General features: G+C 39.9%; 1 protein-coding gene across 1 annotated transcript in view; it reads left to right on the forward strand.

Annotated features, from left to right (window-relative positions):
• dnah6 (dynein, axonemal, heavy chain 6) overlaps window positions 1-24,437 on the forward strand; it is a 402,938-nt gene that overhangs the window by 224,588 nt on the left and 153,913 nt on the right. The window contains exons 46-50 of the mRNA XM_063047640.1: window positions 2,435-2,589; window positions 8,260-8,491; window positions 10,287-10,439; window positions 11,903-12,043; window positions 22,174-22,416. Coding sequence (XP_062903710.1) covers window positions 2,435-2,589; window positions 8,260-8,491; window positions 10,287-10,439; window positions 11,903-12,043; window positions 22,174-22,416 — 924 coding nt within the window. The remainder of the gene's footprint in view (window positions 1-2,434; window positions 2,590-8,259; window positions 8,492-10,286; window positions 10,440-11,902; window positions 12,044-22,173; window positions 22,417-24,437) is intronic.

The following is a 24,437-nucleotide window of genomic DNA, read 5'->3' on the forward strand; positions in this document are numbered from 1 at the left end:
TCTCCATTCACTTCACTTTACATAGCCCTTATCAAATCTCATCTGCCATTTTACGACACCTTTCTGAAACCTGTTTCAATCCTCTTCACTTCTGAGGTTTATAACATTAGCAAGCTTTTAATTTATTCGATGTTAATACAAGCCTAGGTCATTAATATCTAATGGAAAAAGCTTTCTATATGCCATTGCAGTGCTTCATGTGTACTCTTAGCAACTAAAAATAGGTGCTTGTGAAAATGTTTAATTAGAAATATACCATACAGAAAAAAAAGTTTTTTTGGCCTAATAAATACACACCAACCACCAAATACCTACTTACACTAATCCTACTTCAATGGTACAATTTATTCTCCCCACATTCTCTGCATCTTCAGATTCTTTCTGGAACTGTCCTCTGCCCCTTCAGGCTTCAGGGCAGCCATCATCATCCCACTCCCCAAGTGGGTGACAGGAACCTGCTTCAACGACAATTAACCGGTGGCACTGACCTCAACAATTATGAAATGCTTTGAGCAGCTGGTTATGGATCACATTAAATTCCCTCTTTCTGCTACATTGGACCCTTTCCAATTTGCTTATCACTCAGGTAGTCCACTGGTAATGCATAATCCCTGCACTCTACTCCTTCTTGTCCCACCTGGAAAATGGTGTCTCATATGTAGGATGCTGTTCATCGACTTCTGTTTGGTGTCTAATATCCCTCAGAGGCTGGTAGATAAACTGTCCTCTTTAGGTCTCAATACTATTCTCTGTAACTGTACTTCTTGATAGAAAGGCCACAGTGAATCCGTGTTGGCAGAACATCTTTAGGTTTATTATGCTAAGCACTGGCGCTTCCCACTGCTGCTCACGCTGCTCTCATATGACTGCGTTGCTAGATCCAGTTCAAACCACATCATCAAGTTCGCTGATGACACAACAGTGGCTGGTCTCATCAACAACTGTGACAAGATGACATACAGAGAGCAGGTAGAGAGCTGATAGGGATGGCGTGAGCACAACAATTTGAGACTCAATGTGAACAAGACCAAAGAGATGATTCTGGACTTCAGGAAAGTGCATGGAAGGACCACTCCTCACTGCATATAAATGTCTCCTCCATGGACAGAGTTAGGAGCACCAGGTTGCTAGGAGTGTACATAATGAATGATCTCGCCTGCCCCCTCAACACCACCTCTTTGGTCAAGAAAGCACAGCAGCATATCCATTTCCTGAGGAGATTGAGATGATCGAGGCTTCACCCTCTCCCCACCCCCATCACCATTCTATCATTTTTACCGAAGCACCATCGAGAATGTCCAGGCCAGCTGCATCACTGTCTGTATATGAGAAATTGCAAAGTATTTGACTGCAAGTCCCTACAAAGGATTGCGCGGAGTGCTGAGAGGATCATCAGGATTTCTCTTCCACACTCAGAGATCTTTATCTTTATCAAGTGCTGCATACATAGGGCTCTTAGCATTGTCAATGTTCCTTCCCATCTGTCCCACAATGTCTTTGACTGCCCTACCATTAGGCAGGAGGTGCCATAGCATTAGGACAAGAACTGTTTGGATGGGTAACAGCTTCTTTCCCCAGGCCTTAAGACTATTAAACTTCCTGCCGCCACCCAGGTCCTATCATGTATGAAATGTTAATTAAATTATGCTGTTTACTTTTTAACTTGTGTTGTAAGTGCACCTTATTATTTGTTACTTTATTTGTGATAACATTACTTTACCTTTTGTGTGTGTAAGCTATATGTACTGTGTTTTGCACCTTGGTCCAGAGAACATTATTTCATTTGGCAGTATGTATGTGTTCTGTTGAATGAAAATAAACTGAAATTGAACTCGAACATTGTCATCAAATCCCTCATATTCTACCACTCAGTTACATGTTAGAGATTATTTTACAGTTGTTAACCCACATACCTTTGTGAAAGAAAGCCGGAGTACCTGGACGGTCCTGTTTCAGTCAATGGAAAACTGTGTAAGCTCCACATGGACAGCTCCAGAAATCAGGATTACACCTGAGTCTCTGGTTCTACTCTGTTGTCACTCAGCTGTGCAAAATGTTGTGTGAGGAGCCAAAGACTTCAGGCCAAGTCTGAAATGGATTATCTCATCTACATTCATAAGGAGAAAGACATGGTCAAAGGAAAATCCAGGGACAGGAATGGTGACATTCTAGGAATGTTAGCATTAAGGAGGAGATGTTAGGTTCTTGACATTGACTCGCCCATTTTATTCAGTTTATTTGTTAATGTCAGTATTATTGTTCTCCACAACCTTACTCCAAGTGTGTATTATTTCTTATATGCTTTTTCAAAAAGTTTGTCTTCATTGCTCACATTCCATTTTTATGCATTTGGTTAAATCAAGTTAACATTCCAGAGAGGAGCCTTCTAGTGAACGTGATATTATGAATAAAATTCACAACTAATTCTTTTCAGATTGGAGCAGACAAATCGGACCGGCTGTATGAAGATCTTAATAATTATGTGAAAGTAAAATCTGTTCTACGGGAATACATGGATGACTATAATATGACAAATTCTAAAGAGATGAAACTGGTTTTCTTCCAAGATGCTGTAGAACATGTTTCCAGGTATTGTATATAGTTTAGCATTTGCTGGTTATTTTTAATATACATGTAAATACACATAATTTGTAAATGCCATCCCTGTCTAAGCAGAATATATGGTCAGTGCAGTTAGTCAAAGACACCAAAATCTGGAGTGCTGTGGATTCAGCAGCTTGATTGCTGTTTCAGCAAACCTTTAGAACCACACAGAAAATGCTTAAAGAGCTCAGCAAGTCATGCATCATCTATGGAAATGAATAAGTAGTTGATGTTTTGGGCTAAGACCCTCTTTCAGGACTGAAAAGTAAGGGGAAAGATGCCAGAATAAAACATGGGGGGTGGGGCAGGGTAGCTGGAAGGTGATGGATGAAGCCAGGTGGGTTGGAAAGATAAAGGTCTGGAGAAGAATGAATCTTATAGGAGAAGAGAGTGGATCATCGGAGAAAGGGAAGGAGTAGGGAACCCAGGGGAAGATGATAGGCAGGTAAGAAGAGATAAGAGGCCAGGATGGGTAACAGAGGAAGAGGGGAGGGGAAAGGAAAATCTTTTTTTACCTGAAGGAGAAATTGATATTCATGCCATCAGGTTGGATGCTACTCAGATGGACCACCCTGAGGGTGGTCTCATCTTGGCACAAGAGGCGGCCATGGACCGACATGTTAGAACAGGAATGGGAACTGGAATTCAAATGATTGGCCACAGGGAAGTTCTGTTTTTTTTGGCAGATAGAGTGGAGGTGCTGGATGAAGCAGTGTTCCAATTTATGACGGGTCTCACCAATGTAGAGAAGGCTGCATCAAGAGCACTGGACACAATAGACAACCCCAGCACCTTCACAGGTGATGTGTTACCTTACCTGCAAGGACTGTTTGGGGCTCTGAATAGAGGTGAGGGAGGAGGTGAATGGGTAGGTGTGAAACTTAGATCACTTCTTGCAGGGATAAATGCTGGGAGGGAGATGAGTCGGAAGGGTTGAATGGACAGAGGAATCATAGAGGGAGTGATCCCAGCAGAAAGCAGGGAGAGGTGGGGGGGGGTGTTGTAAAGATATGTTTAGTGAAAGGAGCACTTTGGAGATGACGGAAGTTGCGGAAGCTGATGTGCTGGATCTGGAGGCTGAATTTATCAAACCTTCATTTATCAGTGATGAATGCATCCTCTGATTTCCCTACCTGCAGCAGTTGTTTACAAGTGTTATGGGACATCTTAGGCTAGGTTATCCCAGAAGATCTAGCAGGAAATGATTTGTCAGGATCAACAGGATGATGAAATCATTAAAAAATTATATAATTTCAATTTGTTTTCTTATGATATTTTAAATCTTTGTTAGGAAAAGCACATATTAACTAAAGCAGCTGGCAAAAGTTTTTAAATTAACTGCTATTTTTAAGGTAGGTAGAGCACTTGAAGTTGTCAAACAGGTGGAGAAATTCTTGAGGAGTTTGAACATAAGAAGATAGTGATAGGCTAGTTTAAATCTTTTGCCTTGAGAGGGGAAAGATTTAAAATGAATTTGATGGGAACTTTTTCACACCAAGCTACCAAATGAAATGGTAGGTTACAATTATGATATTTAAAAGACACTTGGACAGAAGAATGGTTAACAAAGGTTTATAGAGATGTAGGCTATATGCAGGCAAATGAGATTAATTTAGTCAGAAGGGATCAATCGGGCAAAGACCATGTTTTCTATATTGTATAGCTCTGTGATTCTATGCCTGTATAATTTAATTAAAAATAACTCTCAATAGTAATAGAGAAAGAAAGCTTAACCATGTTAAAGTCCAAGACAATTGGAAGGCTAATTTGATAGCATTAGGCAGAACTTGAAAAGTTGATTGGAAGAAACTGTTAGCAGGTAAAGGGATATCTGCCAGTGAGAGGTTTTTGAAACTGAAGTAAAGAGAGTCAGGGTCAACATGTTTTTGTTGGAGTGAAAGGTAAAGCTGGCAAGATTAGAGAACCCTGGGTATTTTGAAGCTTTGCTGAGGTAAAAGGAGACATATGTCAGGTATAGGCAGCTGGATAAAGTGAATTCCTTAAGGGAATTAAAAACACACTTAAGTAGGAAAACTGGAAGGCAAAAAATGGACATGAGATACCCTTAGCAGTTAAGTAGCAGATATATCCTGAGATATGAAACATATTGAGATCATGAAAAAGGAGGTGCTGGCTGTGTTGAGGTGTTTAAATGTGGATAAATCTTCTTATTCTGAGAGAAGATTGTAGAAACTGAAGAAAGAAATTGCAGAAGCCTTTGCAGAGAATTCTGCATATTTCTTACCCATAGGTGAGACTGGAGAGTGGCTAATATTGCACCTTTATTTAAGAAGGGCTGCATGGTCAACCCTGGGAACCTGGGCAAGTGAGCCTAACAACAGTGTTGGGAAAGTTACAGGAGGAGATACTGAGAGATGGGACCAATCTACATTTTAAATTTAAAGACTCAATATGGATAATCAACATGACTGTGCATGGGAAACAGGTCTCACAAATTTGACTGCAGTTTTTGAAGAAGTGTCCAATAGTCTTGATGAGAAGAAGCTGGTGGGTGTTGTTTACTGGGACTTTAACAAGGCTTTTGAATGGAGTCCCACTTGGTAGACTGTTCTGAAAGGTTAGATCACATGAGATGAAGGACAAGCTATCTAATTGGGTACAAAATTGACTTGGTGGAAAGAGAGAATGATAGGGTTGATTTTTATATTGGAGTGGTGTGCTGCAGGAATTGGTACTAGGTCCACCGTTGTATAAATTAACAATTTGATGGAGAAATGTAGGTGACATGATTAGTAAGTTTGCAAATGACACCAAGATTCGAGGAGTTGTGGACAATGAGAAAAGTTCCCTAAGGTTATAATAGGACCTAGATCAACTAGGAAAGTGGGCCAAGGAATGGCAGATGGAAATTAACTCTGCCAAGTGTGGCAGTTAAAACCATGTACTAGCTCTTCTTTCAGTTAGTCCTGACGAAGGGTCTCAGCCCAAAACATCGACTGTACCTCTTCCTAGAGATGCTGCCTGGCCTGCTGCGTTCACCAGCAACTTTGATGTGTGTTGCTTGAATTTCCAGCATCTGCAGATTTCCTCGTGTTTGAGATATATATAGTGAGTAACAATGCCAAGTGGAGTTTTATATAACACAGTAATTTAAGGGTACAAATGCATAGGTCTCTAAAGTGGCAACACAGGTAGACTAGGTGATGAAGAAGACATATGGCAAGCTTGCCTTCATAGGATAGGGCAAGAGTGGTGACATCATCTTACAGATGTACAAGACAGTGTGACTGCACAGGTTTCCCCCACCATCCACAGGTAGAGCGTTCCTATGAAACGATTCGTAAGCCGAAATGTCGTAAAGCAAAGAAGCAATTACCATTTATTTATATGGGAAAATTTTGTGAATATTCGCAGACCCAAAAATAACCTACCAAATCATGCCAAATAACACATAAAACCTAAAACAACAGTAACATATAGTAAAAGCAGGAATGATATGATAAATACACAGCTTATATAAAGTAGAAATATTTTTCCACAATCATTACTACACTGTTCTCCGTAGCGAAAATCTCACGCAAGCGCCGTCAGCAGAAAATCTCATGCAAGTGCTGTTGGCAAAAACATGGCGCAAGCGCTCTCCAGTAACGTTTAAGCTATGAAGCTGCCAAATCATACCAAATAACACGTAAAAATACACAGCCTATATAAAGTAGAAATAATGTATGTACAGTGTAGTATCACTTACCGGAATTGATACAGCACCGAGCACACTGATGATGGTGTGTTAGGTTGAGTCGTCGCAGGTTGGTGTGCTGCAGTGGCCCCCAGCCTCCAGGCCGCCGACCGATATATTGCTGCGAAGCATGCAGGGGTGCAGCGGTAGCCGGGAGGCACACAGCGCATCTTTAAGAAAAAAGCCGAAATAAACATGCTAATTAATTAGGTGCCGCCCGACACGTAATTGTCGGCCCAGATCAGTGCCGATTTCCAATTGCGTTGTCTCTGATCTAGGCTGACAATTACGTGTCAGGCGGCACCTAATTAATTAGCATGTTTATTTCGGCTTTTTTTTTAAAGATGTGTTGTGTGCCTCCCAGCTACCGCTGCATTCTGTGCGAATCAGTATCTGTCTGTGGCCTGGGGGTTGGGGTGGTGGGACACTGGGGTGTCATCTCATCATCATCTGTTTCCATTAGAGCAGGCAGCTCATCTTCTCCTATGACTGCCCACCTCGATGTCAAAGGTCGAGTTTCGTCGTCTGCTGTGGCTGATGTGGAAGGCTTGCTTGATTGCTGAGCCTCGCGCATTTTTCTATCACACAGTTCTTTGTAAGGACTCAAACCATCTTGCAAATATCCCCTAAACCTACGTACCCTTTCAAAATTAAATTCGTATTTTATCATTGCAGCGAAAATCTCATGCAGTTGCTTCACGTTCAGTTCGCTACTGCATTCGGTTTCGATTGTTATCCTTTTTTCTTCCAATTGCATCAGCTCTTCATCTATCAGATCTTGGTCATGGGTTGCCAAAACCTCTTCAACATCACGTTCGTCAACTTCCACAAGCCAAACTCACGTTGTCCTTACTTTGTTCACCACGATCAAAATGCTTAATTATGTCTAGTTTTACGCTAAGCGTAACACCCTTGCGAGCTCTTTTAGGCTTTTCCGATACCATAGAACTCATCTTGCAAACGACTGCTCACAGGCACGTGTTAAAGCAATGCCGGTGAGAATGCAGTTCCGAATCCAGGGGAAGAGCGGCTGCTCGGGGCGCGTGCTGCTTTTTTCAAGCGCTGATTTTTTATCGCGCGCTGCTTTTTTTTTGTAACAGTGAAAACACCTTCTGAAAGTGAAAGCAGGGTACTAATGTAGGTCTTTCATAACAGTGAGGTTTTGTAAAGCGAAGATTCGAAAAGTGGGGGACACCTGTACCTGAAATATTGTGCAGTTCTGGTCACCATATTATGGGAAGGATGTTGTTAAGCTATAAAGGATGCAGAAAAAAAAATTCACAATGATATTGCTAGAACAGAAGAGCTTGAGTTATCAGGAGCAACTTAATAGGCTGGGATTGTTTTCTCTGGTGTGAAGGAGGCTGGACGTTGACCTCATGGAGGCTTATAAAATCATGAGCAGGTACAGATAAGATGGATCATCATAGTCCTTTTCCCCTGTATGAAACTCTAAAACAAGAGAGCCTGGGCTTAAAGTGAGAGGAGAGGAATTAAAAGGAGAGCCAGAGAGGCAGGTTTTTCACACAAACGATGTAAGGTATATGGAACGAGCTGTCGGAGGAAGTGCGGAGGTGGGTGCAATTACAACATTTTGACAGGTACATGGATAGGAGAGGCTTGGATGGATATGGGACAACTGCAGGCAAAGGGCATGAATTCAAGAAGACACTTTGGTTGGCATTGAGGAATTGTACCAAAGGGCATGTTTCTGTTCTGTATAATTCAATAACTCTTATTTTAATTAGAATCATCTTTTTTTCTCATTGAATTGTTATTTTTCAATGGAATGTGGTTTATATAAAATGAATTGTTTCTTTAAGCATCTGCCATTGTTTATCTACATTATCAAATACTGAGGTCCAAAGCAAATTGTTAAAAGTTTTTAAAACATTTGTTTGACATTACTACTTGATCATTAGAATGCCACCTAAGATGTTTCCATTATGACCCTACAGAATTGCTCGCATGATTCGCCAAGAACGAGGAAACGCTCTTCTGGTGGGTGTTGGGGGTACAGGCAAACAGTCTCTCACACGATTGGCTGCTCACATCTGTAATTACAAATGCTTTCAAGTTGAGCTCAGCCGTGGTTATAACTATGATTCATTCCATGAGGATCTTCGGTCTCTTTATAAATTGGCTGGTGTTGAAGATAAAGATACAGTTTTTCTCTTTACTGACACACAGGTATGACTTTCAAAAAATCAGTAACCTTGCTTTAGTAATTTGTACAATTTGAATATATGCTATAAATCTTGTTTCTTGTTCATAACATCCTTCAGTCTGAGAACTTCAGCTGTTAAGAAAAGAAATGGGAACAATGAGTGTTCATTGTCATTGGATGCTACCTCTAGGTGCTAATATGCATTAATATCTCATACAGGGAGAACTGGGAGGATGTCTCAATAGATGCTACTGTAAAACAGTGTAAAAAGCCTGTACAAATAAGGGTCTTGACACAAAATGTTGAAGTGGCAAATTCCAGACTAAACTTGAACAAATGAAGGATGCTCAACAGCTATGGCTGGGCTTGAATGTTATTACCTTTTACAAAGTGAAATCAAGTGACACAGAAGACAATAAGGCTTTGCTTCCAGATGATCTCAATGCCTTCTATGCTTGCTTTGACTATAAAAACATAGAAGAACTCTCACAAACTCCCACAACCTCTGACAATCCTGTGATTTCAGTCTCTGAGGTTAAAGTGAGACCATTCTTCAGGAGGTGAACCCACAGAAAGCATCTGGCCCGGGGGGCGGGGGAGGTGCTTGACTGAGGTTGATCAACTGGCTGGAGTGTTTTATGATATCTTTAACTTTTTACTACGGCAGTTTCAGGTGCCCACCTGCTTCAAGCAGGCCTCAATCATGCTGGTGTCTAAGAAAAATATAGTAACGTGCCTCAATGGCTATCATCCAATAACACTTACATCGACGGTGAAGAAGTGTTTTGGGAGGTTCGTGACAAAACACATTAACTTTTGCTTGAGAAATGAGAAATTACCCCTCAACCATCAGGCTCTTGAATCTGTGGGAATAACTTCATTCAACTTGACTTGGCCCATCACTGAACTGTTCCCACAGCCCATGGACTCAGTTGTAAGGACTTTTCCTGTCATGTTCTCAATATTTATTGCTTATTTATTTATTATCTTTTGTGCTTGCACAATTTGTTGTCTTTTGCATATTGGTTGTTTATCTGCCCTGTTGGGTGCAGTCTTCATTGATTCTATTACGGTTCTTGGATTTACAGAGTACACCTGACAGAAAATGAATCTGTGTTGTATGTACTGTAGTAACATATACAGTATGTACTTTGATAATAAATTTACTCTGAACTTTGAACTTTGAACTTTCCATCAGAGATATTGTGTGACATCTGAGTTCCTCCAGCATTTTGTGTCTTGGTTCAGATTCCAGCATCTGTAGTCCCTTGTGTCTGCTCAGTCTTACCTTCTTTAATTTCAAATGTGACAGAGGGATTACAGACACTGTAGCACTTCAATTTTAGATTTCCAGTGGTCATTATAGAATTAGGTAAGTAACCTCAGATGAGTGCTTTTGTTGTCACTTACAGCTATGCAAATCAACCATTGCTTTGAGCAGAAAATATTTACTTGGCCTGAAAATTGTATGGCAATTTGAATGTGTTTTATTTGTAATATGCGTAATATGAATACTTATAATGAAAATTGAAAAATCACATACAAATCAGATTTTATTTTTTAATTGAAGGGTATAATGAAATACAGAACAACAAACAATCTTTACTTTTTGTAAACTTTTTCTAGCTGCGTCCAATTCCAGACGCAGGAGCATTTCTGTTACTGCATGACTGTGTACCTATGCAGCTTAGAGGGAACAGTCCTTCCAACATAAAATATGTTGGATATACGTTGTGAAGATATGCCAGCTGATGAATCTGTTTCATAACCATGATTTCCCTTATTAAATTGCGCTGATATATAATTGTTTTCCAACAGATCGTAGTAGAAGAATTTCTCGAAGACATTAATAACATTCTCAACTCAGGAGAGGTCCCAAATTTGTTTGAGAAGGATGAGCTTGAGCAAGTCCTTGCAGCCACACGTCCAAAAGCTAAAGATGCTGGAATACCAGAAGGAAACAGAGATGAAGTAAGGATTTAAAATGCTGATGTTATAGATGTTGTTCGCTTTGTTGATGAGTTTCTGATTATTGGGAAAATAATCAGATAATTAATAAGATAATTATCTTATCTCCTGTGGGAAAGCATTGAATTGCAATGTTTCTAAATGCTTTGGTGAGAAGAATTAACATGAGTATTATATTTTATCCTGTATTATGAAATTTAATGGGAATAGGAACATTCCTTAAGTTCATCAATTATTGTAACAACAGGCCCATATAACAATTTTACTATAACTAAGTCCAAGGCCTACTATAATGCAGTCCACCAAATCTGTGTAATTTATGATGGAATGCCTCCATTCGATTCATTCTCTTACTATTAATGGCACCCACAGAATAAAATTCTGTAACCTCTTGCCCAACTCGAGAAATTTACTAAGCATAGAGACTCATTAGAAATTCAGTTTACTGTTCTCTTTAGTTACTGTTGTCACCATCTTCCCTAGAACCAAACACCCAGCATCATACAACACAGAACTCTTGCCATCTTTTCATTTATCATAATAATTTAACACTTTATTGCTTAACCTCACAGATACAAAGCACCTTTTTAAAGCCAAAATAATTTGGTTAATTCAGTTAACTCTTGATGAGATTCTTCTGGGAAGCAATCTCAATATTCGTTTTGGAATCAATTAGCACCAAGCAGAGAAAAAAAAGGTTTACACACTTTAAATCTCTACCTTCTTTAATTTATCCCCGATTATAAGAACTCCAGATAGGTGACTCTGGTCCTACTGGGTGGCTGAAGGGAAACTGATTTAGATAGAGAAGATGAAGAAGATGATTTGTGGTTCTGAATATTTTTAGGCCTCTTTAGTTTAAGAGGTCCAAAGGAATTAGGTCTTTGACCCCTCTATGTCTGCTTCTAATGTTGAATGTACATATGTTCAAACCAATCATTCAACAACTTCTTGCTCCCAGCCAGCGATGGAAGAGGAGTATCAGCATCCTGATCAATTATATGGGAAAACGTTTTGGATTTCACTGTATTTGGTTTGTTAGTTTTCTTCTCCTTTTGCACATTTCTGTAATGATCTCTCTACCTTTGGTTCGCTTAAACCTCTTCCTAAGCCAGCAAGGACCATAATTTGAAGATCAAGCAATACAAGTCATAACAGGGGGAAGGGTACAGTGCATATTTCCATCAGCTTGTAACATTAATCTTAGAAAATAAAACACCTGCTGTATAGCCTTTGTTTCACCCACACAATGGAAAGTATCAGATGTTTTCTATGGATTTAAAGACAACTTAAATTAAAATAGTTTATCAAATTGTCATTGAATTTACACAATTAATTAACTTAATTTTTCACAAGATATCTGAACTAAATGGGTATTTGCTAATTCATTGTTAAGCTGTCATTATAACGAATAACATTAAGATAATGTGAAAAATGCATACATTAAATGGATTGTTTTCTGCCAGGTATTTCAATTTTTCATCAACCGTGTTCGTCAGAAACTGCACATTGTGTTGTGCATGAGTCCTGTTGGTGATGCATTTCGATCTCGATGTCGTATGTTTCCATCCTTGGTTAATTGCTGTACCATTGATTGGTTTGTACAGGTATGCAGAATTAATAAGTCTGCTAAGCTTGATGGACATGCTCAGCATTCATATTTTGGCATTTCATTTCTTGAAGGCGATAAATGTTTCCTAGAACATGAAACCCACATAAAAGTTGTTGGTGAACACAGCAGGGCAGGCAGCATCTCTAGGAAGAGGTGCAGTCGACGTTTCAGGCCGAGACCCTTCGTCAGGACAAACTGAAGGAAGAGTGAGTAAGGGATCCCTTACTCACTCTTCCTTCAGTTGAAATCCCTTACTCACTCTTCCTTCAGTTGAAATCCCTTACTCACTCTTCCTTCAGTTAGTCCTGACGAAGGGTCTCTGCCTGAAACGTCGACTGCACCTCTTCCTAGAGATGCTGCCTGGCCTGCTGCGTTCACCAGCAACTTTTATGTGTGTTGCTTGAATTTCCAGCATCTGCAGAATTCCTGTTGTTTGCGTCCTAGAACATGAGGAGCTTACCCTTTTTATTTCTATGACACCGTACCTAACTGGACAATCAGCAGTAAAAACATGGGCATGATCATCCATTGATCAGATTAGATTTGTGCCCTATTGAAAATACCAGGCTCTGCCTCAGAACAGCTTTGACAGCTGGTGAGGTCCCAACTGCAGCATCACTGGCTGTTAGAGCAGTCATTTAAGTAGAATATTTGTCTTTGAAATACACAAACAGACATCATCACTCTAGTACTATAGAAAAAAAATTACAATTTATTTTTAATATCAAGAACAAATACCAAAATATTTGTGTAAAATTGAGATCAATTAAGTACATTTAAGTCAATTAAAATAAATCTAAATAGAAAGAAAATTAACTTTTACAGTGGTGGTAAACTTGTGAAATTTTTGTTGCCCCATTTTTTAAACTCCATGAAGAATTTACCAGCACAGGACTGGTTTCCCAAGAATGGCACTTAACAAAGGAAAATGCTGGATTTTAACCTGCGCTCTCTGCCTGTACATGTGTCATGTGTAATATCAATCATTTACAATGATTTTTCCTTTACTACTGTCATCTCAAAGGATTGTTTCATATGACTAACTGCTTCTACGTTAGTGCTTCACTCTGGAGTCTGATTTAGTATAATGCTGTTGGTTTTCTAGTCTGAGTACTCACAGGAAACTTCTCCTCTGCAGTTTTAAAAAGGTATCTGCTTGGGATGCATGCATTATGCTGGGAACATGATACACAGCCCAGCCTTTCTCATTACTGGGCAAATACCTAGCCTCTGCTGGCACATGCTCCACTCATCTCTTCCCCACCACAGAACTGCATCTGACAGATTGGTGCAGAGCGGCTAGCGTGGGTGGGCTAGAACAAGTAATGTGGCCTTTTGACATTGAGATATGCAGCTCAGGGCCTCATGTTGATTGTGGGTTATTGCCCAGGTCTCTCAGCACGTTTCATCCAAATGAATTCTCTCCCATCACTTGTTGAATGTGATAGTACCTGCTGTGTATCCCCTTTTTGGTTGCATGGTTCAACAGCCTGGTAATTTCTTTATATTGGACCCACCTGGAATTCCCGATTGAGTGGCTGTATCAATCACCTTGGCCCACCAAGCATCAGTCACAAGCAGAGACTGGTGCAGTTCATTGCTGGAATCATGCAGCTTCCTGGCTCAACAGCATGCAGCAGAAGGGTGGGCGCAAGTTCACAAGTTCACAAGTTCCAGACATAGCAGCACTGGCCAGTAGAGTACAGCTGTACATATATTATTATAATAATCCCTTTTAGTGTTGATTCCATTAGCACTCTCATTGTTGGAAATGCAAATTACTGTGGTGGTGTTACAACAGAGTTTGTTGATAGAAAGATCCAGATCAAGGCAACTGAAAAAAATATTATGTGTGAGGATGTAGCCTGCAAGATTATTAAAATACCTTAGCAGATGGTTTAAATTTCCAGTTTCATACAACATAGAACATAGAAAATAGAACAAAACAACACACAATTTGTGCTGAACTTTTAACCTACTGCAAGATCAATCTAACCCTTCCCTCTCACATAGCCCTCCATCTTTGTCTCATTCATGTGCCCATCTAAAAATCTTTTAAATGCCTTTAATGTATCTGCAACTACAACAGTCAGAGCTGTGTGTTCCACAAACTTAAAATTCTCTGTGTATAAAAACATCCTTACAACTTCTTAATAACCCTATCAATGTGTGTGGTAACTTTAATGCACCTGGGCCCCAACCTCTCTCTGTTCCTCTATTCAGCTAAGACTTCTTCCATTAGCGCTGTATTCTGCCTTCAGTTTTGACCTTCCAAAGTGAATCACTTCACACTTTTCCTTGTTGAATTCCATCTTTTACTCCTCAGATCAGCTATGCATCCTGTTCATGTCCCATTGTAACCTATGGCAACTTTCTGCATTATCCACAACTCTACCAAACTTTATGTCAGCTGCAAACTAACTGACCTGCACTTCCACTTCCTCATCTAAGTCAATTATAGAAGTTAGAAAGTGCAGGTAGAAGAAATGAAGGCATAGACTATTTTCTAAACAGAGAGCAAATTTAGAAATCAGAAGGACTTGGTAGTCCTGGTGCAGGATTCTTTAAAGGTTAACTTACAGGTTGAGTCAGTAGCAAGGAAGGCAAATACATGTTAGCATTAATTTCAAGAGGACTAGAATATTAAAGAAGAGATATGTTAAGGCTTTATAAGGCATTGGTCAGACCGCACTTGGAAAATGGTGAGCAATTTTGGGCCCAATATCTGAGAAAGGATGTACTGGCATTGGAGAGGGTCCAGAGAAGGTTCACAAGAATGATTCTAGGAATGAAAGGGTTAATGTATGAGGAGCATTTGATGGCTCTGGGCCTGTACTTACTGGAGTTTAGAAGAATGAGGGGGGATCTCATTGAAACCTATCAAATATTGAAAGGCCTAGTTAATGCAGACTTGAAGAGTATGTTCCCTATAGTGGCATAGTCTAGGACCAGAGGGCACAGCCTCAGAGTACAAGGATGTTCCTTTGAAATAGAGATGAGGAGGAATTTCTTTAGCCGGAGGGCGGAGAATCTGTGACATTATTGCTACAGGCAACTGTGGAGGCCAAGTCTTTGGGTATATTTAAAGCAGAGATTGATAGGTTCTTGATTAGTAATTGTGTCAAAGGTTACAGGGAGAAGACAGCAGAATGGGGTTGAGGGGGATAATAAATCAATCATGATAGAGGACTGACCTAGGTCAGCTGATTGACTGGTGTCATAACAATAACCTTGCATTCAGTGCCAGTAAGACCAAGAAATTAATTGTGGTCATCACAAAGGGAAGTTGAGTTCTTATCAGAACTCCAGACCCAGCAACATCCTTGTAAATTTTCTTTGTGCATTTCAAACTTTAATTACATCTTCCCTGTAGGTAGGTGACCAGGACTGCACACAACTTGAACATAACATCCCATATCCTGTAATCAATACTTTGATTTATGAAGGTCAATGTGCCAAAAACATTCTTTACGACTCTATCAACCTGGGCCACTACTTTCAATGAATTATGAACCTGTATTCCCAGATCACATGGTTCTACCGTTCTCCTCTGTGCCCAATATTTCATCGTATAAGACCTACCTTAGTTGGTCTAACCGAAGTGCAAGACCTCACACTTGCCTACATTAAATTCTATCTGCCATTTTTTAGCCCACTTTTCCAGTTGGTCCAGATCCTGCTGCAATCTATGATAGTCTTCTTCACTGTCCATTACATCCTTGGTGTCATTCACAAATTTGCTGAACCAGTTAAACACATTATCATCCAGATCATTGATATAGATGACAATGACAAACAACAATGGACTTAGCACCAATCCCTTCAGCATTCCAGTAATTATAGGCTTCCATTAAGAGAGCTAACCAACTACTACCACCCTATGGTTTCTCCCACAAAGCCAATATCTAGTCCAATTTACTACCTCGTCTTGAATGCCAAGTGACTGAACCTTCTTGACAAACCTCCCAATGGGGATCTTGTCAAATGTCATGTTATAGAGCATGTGGACAATTTCCACTGCCTGGCCTTCATCAATTTTCCTGGTAACTTCCTTGAAAAACTCTATTGGTTAAACATGATCTACAATGTACAGAGTCATGTTGTCTATCCTTAATCGGTCCATGTCTATCTGAAACACATATATCCAGTCCCTTAGAATACCTTCCAATTACTTTCCCACTACTGATCTCATTCTCACTGGCCTATAATTTTCTGGTTTATTTTCAGAGCCTTTCTGAACAGCAGAGCAACATTGGCTGTAATCCTCTGTACCTCACCTGTCACCAAGAATGAGTTAAATATCTCTGCTAGGGACTCGACAATTTCTGCACTTGCCTCCAACAGGGTTCTAATTTGCCTCAAGACAGTAGACATCTCCTCCTCTGTAATCTGTATAGTGTCCATGAAATTGATGCCATTTTGCCTCACTTCTACAGACTTTGCGTCCATCTCCAAAGTAAATACAGATGCAAAAAATACATTTTAAAATTTACCCCACCTCTTTTGGCTCCACGCGTGGATTACCATTCTGATCTTCCAGACAACCAACTTTGTCCCTTGCAATCCTTTTGCTTAACATACCTGTAGAATCCCTTAGGATTCTCCTTCATCTTGTCTGCTAAGGCAAACTCATGCCTTCTTTTAGCCTCCTTGACTTCTTTCTTAAGTGTTCTCTTGCATTTTTATACTCCCTAAGCACCTTATGTATTCTTATCTGCCTATACCAGCAGTGCACCTCCTTTTCTTTCTTAACCATGGCCTTGATATTTCTTGAAAACCAATGTTCGCTACACCTAAAAGTTGCTGGTGAACGCAGCAGGCCAGACAGCATCTCTAGGAAGAGGTACAGTTGAGAAGGGTCTCGGCCCGAAACGTCGACTGTACCTCTTCCTAGAGATGCTGCCTGGCCTGCTGTGTTCACCAGCAACTTTTACGTGTGTTGCTTGAAATTCCAGCATCTGCAGATTTCCTTGTGTTCACTACACCTGTTATCTTTACCTTTTATGCTGACAGGCACTTTCAAGCTTTGTACTCTTAAAAGTTCACTTTGTAAAGCCTCCCATTTATCAACTACAGTACATCTTTGCCAGAAAACAGCCTGACCCGATCCACACTTGCCAGATCCTTTCTGATGCCATAAGAATTACTCTGTCACATGGTGTGAGCAGAATTATCTGCAGCTTAATGTGAAAAAGACTAAGGAGCTGGTGGTAGACCTGAGGAGAGCTAAGGTACTGGTGACCCCTGTTTCCATCCAGGGGGTCAGTGTGGACATGGTGGAGGATTACAAATACCTGGGGATACGAATTGACAATAGACTGGACTGGTCAAAGAACACTGAGGCTGTCTACAAGAAGGGTCAGAGCCGCCTCTTATTTCCTGAGGAGACTGAGGTCCTTTAACATCTGCCAGATGATGCTGAGGATGTTCTACAAGTCTGTGGTGGCCAGTGCTATCATGTTTGCTGTTGTGTGCTGGGGCAGCAGGCTGAGGGTAGCAGACACCAACAGAATCAACAAACTCATTCATAAGGCCAGTGATGTTGTGGGGATGGAACTGGACTCTCTGACGGTGGTGTCTGAAAAGAGGATGCTGTCTAAGTTGCATGCCATCTTGGTCAATGTCTCCCATCCACTACATAATGTACTGGGTGGGCACAGGAGTACATTCAGCCAGAGACTCATTCCACCAAGATGTAGCACTGAGCGTCATAGGAAGTCATTCCTGCTTGTGGCCATCAAACTTTACAACTTCTCTCTTGGAGGGTCAGACATCCTGAGCCGATAGGCTGGTCCTGGATTTATTTCATAATTTACTGGCATAATTTACATATTACTATTTAACTATTTATGGTTCTATTACTATTTATTATTTATGGTGCAACTGTAACGAAAACCAATTTCCCCCGGGATTAATAAAGTATGACTATGACTATGACTTCTCCAATTTTAATCTCAGCTCATGGACCAGACTATCTTTTTGCATATTTACTTTGAAACTAATGGCATTATGATCACAAGATGTAGCGTTCACCTACACAAACTTCTGTCACCTACTCTGTCTCATTCCGTAATAGCATATTAAGTATCGCACTCTCTCTTGTTGGGACTTCTATGTATGATCAAGAAAAATTTCTTGAACACATTTGACCAACTCTATCCCATCCAGTTCTTTTACAGATTGGAAGTCCCAGTCAACATGTGGACAGTTAAAATCACCCACTATAACATTATGTCTCTTGCAACAGTCTGTGATCTCTCTACAAATTTGTTCCTCTAAATACCTTTCTTATTACTCAGTTCTACCCATATGGCTCACTAGATGAGTTCTCCAGTCTGTCCTAACTGATGACTGCCATGATATTTTCTTTGACTAGTAACACCACTCCTCCTCCTTTAATCCCTCCCACTCTGTCATATCTAAAATAGCAGAACCCTGGAATACTGAGCTGCCAGTCCTGCTCCTCCTGCAACCAAGTCTCACTAATGGCTGCAATATCATAATTCCGGGTGTTGATCCATGCAGAGTTCATCTGCCTTTCTACGATACCTCTTGCATGGAAGTATACACAACTCAGGACATTAGTTACACCATGCTCAACCTTTTGAATCCTGACTTCATCTGAGGTCTTAACAACATCTGTCTTTACATAATCTCCACTATCTGTTCTAGCACTTTGGTTTCCATCCCCCTGTACTTCTAGTTTAACTCCCCTCACCCCATACAGAACTAGCAAACCTTCCTGCTAGGATATTAGTCCTCCTCCATATCAGGTGCAAGCCATCTCTTCTGTGCAAGTTCCACCTTCCCTGGAAGATAGCCCAAAAATCTTATGTCTTCCCTGCTACACCAACTCCTTATTCACATATTAAACTGTATAATCTTAGTATTTCTGGCCTCACTGGCACGTGGCATGGGTAGCAATCCTGAGATCACAACCCAGAGGTCCTTCCTTTAACTTAGCATTTAACTCCCTGAACTCACTTTGCAGAACCTCGTCACTCTTCCTACCTATGTCATTGTTACCTACATGGACCACGACCTCTGGCTGTTCACTCTCCCACTTAAGGATGCTGAGGACTTGATCCAAGATGTCCCGGACCATGGCACTCGGGAGGCAACATAACATCTGGAAATCTTATTCTCATCCACAGTACCTCCTTTCTGTTTCCCGAACTAATGAATCCCCTATCACCACAGCTCACCTCTTCTCCCTCCTTCCCTTCTGAGCCACGCAGCCATACTCAGTGCCAGAGACCTAACTGATGTGACTTTGCTCTGCTAATCATACCCCCACCCCCCCATGGTATCCAAAGTGGTATACCTGTTGTGAGGGGGATGGCCACAGGGGTACTCTCTGCACTGGCTCTTTATGCCCTTTCCCTTCCTGACTGTTACTCAGATTCCTGTGTCCTGCGTCCTGCATCCTGCACCTTGGGTGTAACTACAATACCTCTCTATGTGTCCTATCTATCACCCCCTCAGCCTCCTGAATGATCTGGAGTTCATCCAGTTCCAGCTCCAACTCCTTATGCAGAGTGTTAGAATCTGTAGCTGGATGCACTTCTCGCAGATGAAGTTGTCAGGGACACTGGAGCAATCCTTCCTGCCTTCCCACATCCCACAAGAGGAGTATTCCACTATCCCGAATGGCATTCCTACTGCTCCTAACTGAGCAAATATAAAGAAGGAAAAACCGTAAAATATGAAGAAGAAAAACTCTACCAACAGTGTTTTCAGCTTCTCTCACTCAAGCCTCTTCTTGCTGATGCCTTGAAGAGCTAAAGCCTCAAGATCCCTATTCTAACTCTGTCAACTCATATGATGACTGCTCCGACAATGATTGCTCCTCTTTCTCCTGCCTTACTTTAATTTGTTCTTGTCAATCACTCCTGTATGCTAATTAGCCATTGCTCAAAGCACCAAACTGCTGTGTGCCTTGTGCCTTTTCTACTCAGTCAGTGAAACTGTGTGAACTATGTCTTTTCGGGCTTCCAGTCTCCAAATTAGCCGCTGCTCAAAACATCAAACTGCCGAGATTTGCTGCCTTTTCTACTTAATCAGCGAAACTGAGTGAGGTACGGTTTCTCGTGCTTCTGATCTCCAAGTTGGCTACTGCTCAAAGCAATGTTTTTCTTGCTCTCTTCTTACACTTCTTATTTAACTTAATTTTTAAGAATATATTTTGTAGGGTATGGATCTATTTCTTTTTGCACATTGACTCCCCTCAGCACGAATTATTGACTGATAACTTACCCATGTGCATTGATTTGTTGCTCTCTCTGTAAGGTAAATATACAAGTTAACTTCACCTCTAAGTGCATGCATTTATTTATTTGATATGTAGTTGTACAGACACAACATATTTCTTATTGTAATTTATAGTATTTTATTATGTATTGCTATGTACTGCTGGTGCAAAGCAATAAATTTCATGACATTTGGCAGTGATATTAAACATCATTCTGATTTTGATTCTCAATGATGGAGCAGACTTAATGGGCTGTATGGCCTAAATCTGCTGCTTTGTCTTATGGTCTTATTCAAGAAATTGACACCAGCTGCTGCTATTAGGAATAAGGTACCAAGAGTCTCAGGACTCATACCACCAGGTTCATGAACAGCTATTACCCCTCAACCATCAGGCTCCTGAACCAAAGGAGATAACTTCACTCAACTTCACTTGCTCCATCATTGAAATGTTCACATAACCTATGGACTGACTTATAAGGACTCTTCATTTAGTATTTGCAGTTTTGTTGTCTTTTGCATATTAGTTGAATGCTCAAGTTGGTGCGGTCTTTCATTGATTCTATTATGGATTTATTGAGTATGTTTACAAAAATGAATCTCTGAACTTTGAACTTTGACAAAGCAGCTTGCCAGATTAGTATTCCATCCGGCACTCCAGCACAACATTCCCTCCCTCTGTCACCAAAGCATTGAGTATAAATATCAATTACATTGCAGGTACTTACTTTGTCTCTGAAATCTTGACCTCCCTCACAAGAAGATACACAGGAACACCACGACCTTCAATTTGCACGCTATTCTGACCTGGAAGTACATCACTGATGTTTCATTGTTGCTGGGTCTATATTTTGGAACATTTTGTATGATGAGGAATACCTTCTCTCAAAGAATGTAATGGTTCACTCCACCAATTTCTCAAGAGCAATTAAATATATTAAAAGTTACCCTTGCTGGTAACATCCACAACTAGAAGAATAGTTTTAAAACTCTGGAATATAATCAATTTAATAGTTTCTAGAATACTAAATAACTTCTTCAGTTGAATCTTGATGGTGTCACTGGAACACAAAGATACATGCTCTCAGTGGCCACTTTTTTAGGTACACCTGTACACCTGCTCGTTAATGCAAATATATAATCTGCTAATCATAAGGCAGCAACTCAATGCATAAAAACATGCTGACATGGGTAAGAGGTTCAGTCATTGTTCAGACCAAACATCAGAATGGGACAAAATGTGATCTGAGTGACTTTGACTGTGGAATGATTGTTGGTGCCAGACAAGGTAGTTTGAGTATCTCAGAAACTACTGATCTCCTGAGATTTTCAAGCACACAGTCTCTAGAGCATAGTTCAGAACACCTTGTTAATGAGAGAGGTCAGAGGACAATGGCCAGACTGTTTCAAGCTGACAGGAAGGTGACAGTAACTCAAATAACCACACATAACAGCAGTGGTGTGTAGAAGAGCATCTCTGAATGCACAACACATCAGTCCTTGAAGTGGATGGCCTACAGCAGTATAAGGCCATGAACATAACACTCAGTAGCCACTTTATTAGGTCTAGGAGGTACTTCATAAAGTGACCACTGATTGCATATTAGAAAAGAAATCCTTTCCAGTATCTTTGATAAGTTTACCATGAGCAAGCTAAAAGTTTACCATAAAGGCAGCTAGCTCCCAGGGTTGTGTTTTTAATTGCCCACTTGCTTGGTCACACATACTGTGGTTTGGACAATTTGCTTTCAGTTTGCTAATGCTTAAACATGCTGTGTTATTTGTCCACCCATGTTAATAAATAATGCAAATTCTATGAACATTTCTGATTTTGCTAATAGTAAACAATTAATTAAATTAATTTCTTTACTTCAGTGGCCACGGGAAGCTCTTCTTTCTGTATCTAAAAACTTTTTTGCAACAGTCGACCTTGGCAGCGATGAAATGAAGGATAAATTTTCTGAAATGTGTGTACAAGTCCACACCAGTGTAACTGATATTGCAGAGCAATATTATGCAGAGTTGCGACGAAGATACTACACAACACCCACATCTTACCTTGAGCTGATTAACTTGTACCTGGCAAAGCTACAGGAGAAACGGAATGAACTTATTTCGGTAAGGAGAGTCTTTGTTGTTTTCTTCAAAACTGAGAAGATAATTTCTAATTAAGTTGTAATTTCCTTAAAACACTTTCAATCAAACATTATTTAAGTAAAGGTTTTGCAACTTATAAAAAATAAAGTCAGCTAACACAGAAATTCATCTAGTCAGTAACTTGAACGTACTTCAGAGGTAAAATGCAATACTGTAGCCATCATATAAGAATATTTAATGAGAATCACAATCACTGACTTAAATAGTGTGAAATTTGTAGTGAAACTATAAATTATGAAACCAAATAAAATGTGCAAAAAAATAAAACAAGGAATGGCAAGGTAGTGTTCATGGACCATTCTGAAATCTGATGTGAAGGAGAAAGAGGTGCTTCTGACTTGCTTTATCTGAAGTTCTTTCTGAATAGTTACTACCATATTTTTTTCCCAATGGTTAGCAATGAGAAGAGGGCATGTCCTGGATGGTGAATTTACAGACAACAATATTTGGACAGCAGCTTAATCTTTTTCTATACAATATTGTTTACATCTGCTTAGCTTCTGCAGTGCTTGTCAAGGTGTTTTATTGTCTTGTTGTTTTGAGGAGGTCAATAGTGCAAACAGCTTATAATTTTGCCATTGGTTTACAACAAAGACAAATGAATTTTTAGCTAATTAATAGCGCAGCACTAAAAGATTCTGTGTCTCTGAAATTTATAGGCAGTAATTTTGGTCAGGTCAGATATTCCACTAATTGATCTGTTACATTGCATGTTGGGAATCAAGATTAAATAGGCTGAGAGGGAAGAGAGTTCTGTGACCCTGGAGTCTTCTCGTAGAAGGTGGAAAAGCAGAAATATAAAGAAAATCAAAAGGACAGGGCATAGGGAATTGTTAGCAGAACAGAGAAAAGATGATGAATTATTTTTAAAAAATCAGAAGTAACAGCAGTTTAAAGGGATTGGATGGCTGATGTCCTCTCAAGATGAGGTACTGGGGAGGTTGGACACCATGAAAAGGTTTATATGAAATGAACTGAAGCATGAAGGAAGAAGAGGGAGACAGAGGAAAGAATGAAGATGGTGGGCAAGTGGGAATGCTAGAGAAGAATAAAGAATGAGGGAAGGGAGGAATGCTTCAGAATGAACAATGGAATTACCAGGATCCAGTTAGAGAACAATAACACAGCTAATTTGAAAATGTGGTGGCACAGTCTTCTTTTAAAATTCTTTTTCAGATTAACCAATTCATTAACACAATTACTTGGTGTAGTTTTACTGTGAATATTTGACTTGAATTTTTTTTCAAGATGGGTATCGGGACAAGGCTAGCAGTTATTGTCCACCTCTAATTGCCCTTGAAAAGATAGTGGTGAACTGCTGGCTGTACTGAAATTACTTCTTGGCTAGAATTCTTCAGTGGGAACATTAAGTCTTTTACTTTGTAAATTATGAAGGAATTATGATTTATTCTTAATCAAGTCATGTATGTAATGTCATATTTAAATATGAGTTGCTGGCTCCTCTATGCTTGCTGCTGTTCTCATTCTAGGCAACAGAGTAATCTGTGGGTGATACTGCCAAATAATCTTTGGCAGCCAGTGTATACCACTGATGGAATGACTAAATATTTATGTGTTAACCTCTTGAGTGTTGATAAACCTGTTTTTTCCCCTGACACATGAAGTATTTCCGCACATGACTGATATGTGTGGAGTCATGAGATGAATCACCCTTTGCAGAATATCCAGCTTTTGGTCTGTGCTTGTAGTTGTAAGTATCTTATTCTTATAAGCATAAGAATAAATAATTGGCGCTTGGAAAAGCTTGAGTTGATATTGAAGAGTAAGCTAATTTTGTTTGACTAAACTGAACTTTTTAAATAAGGTGATAGTGAAGACAGATAAAGGGAATGCCATTGATATGATTTGCTTGAATTTTCAGTAGGTACAAAGGCTGATTTGCAAAATTATAGTACAAGTGTGCATGGGAAGATAATTGTGGGCAGAAAATAGAGAATAATGATAAATGGTTATGTCAAATT

The sequence above is a fragment of the Mobula hypostoma genome, chromosome 5 (genome assembly GCF_963921235.1).
Source record: "Mobula hypostoma chromosome 5, sMobHyp1.1, whole genome shotgun sequence".
NCBI lineage: Eukaryota > Metazoa > Chordata > Chondrichthyes > Myliobatiformes > Myliobatidae > Mobula > Mobula hypostoma.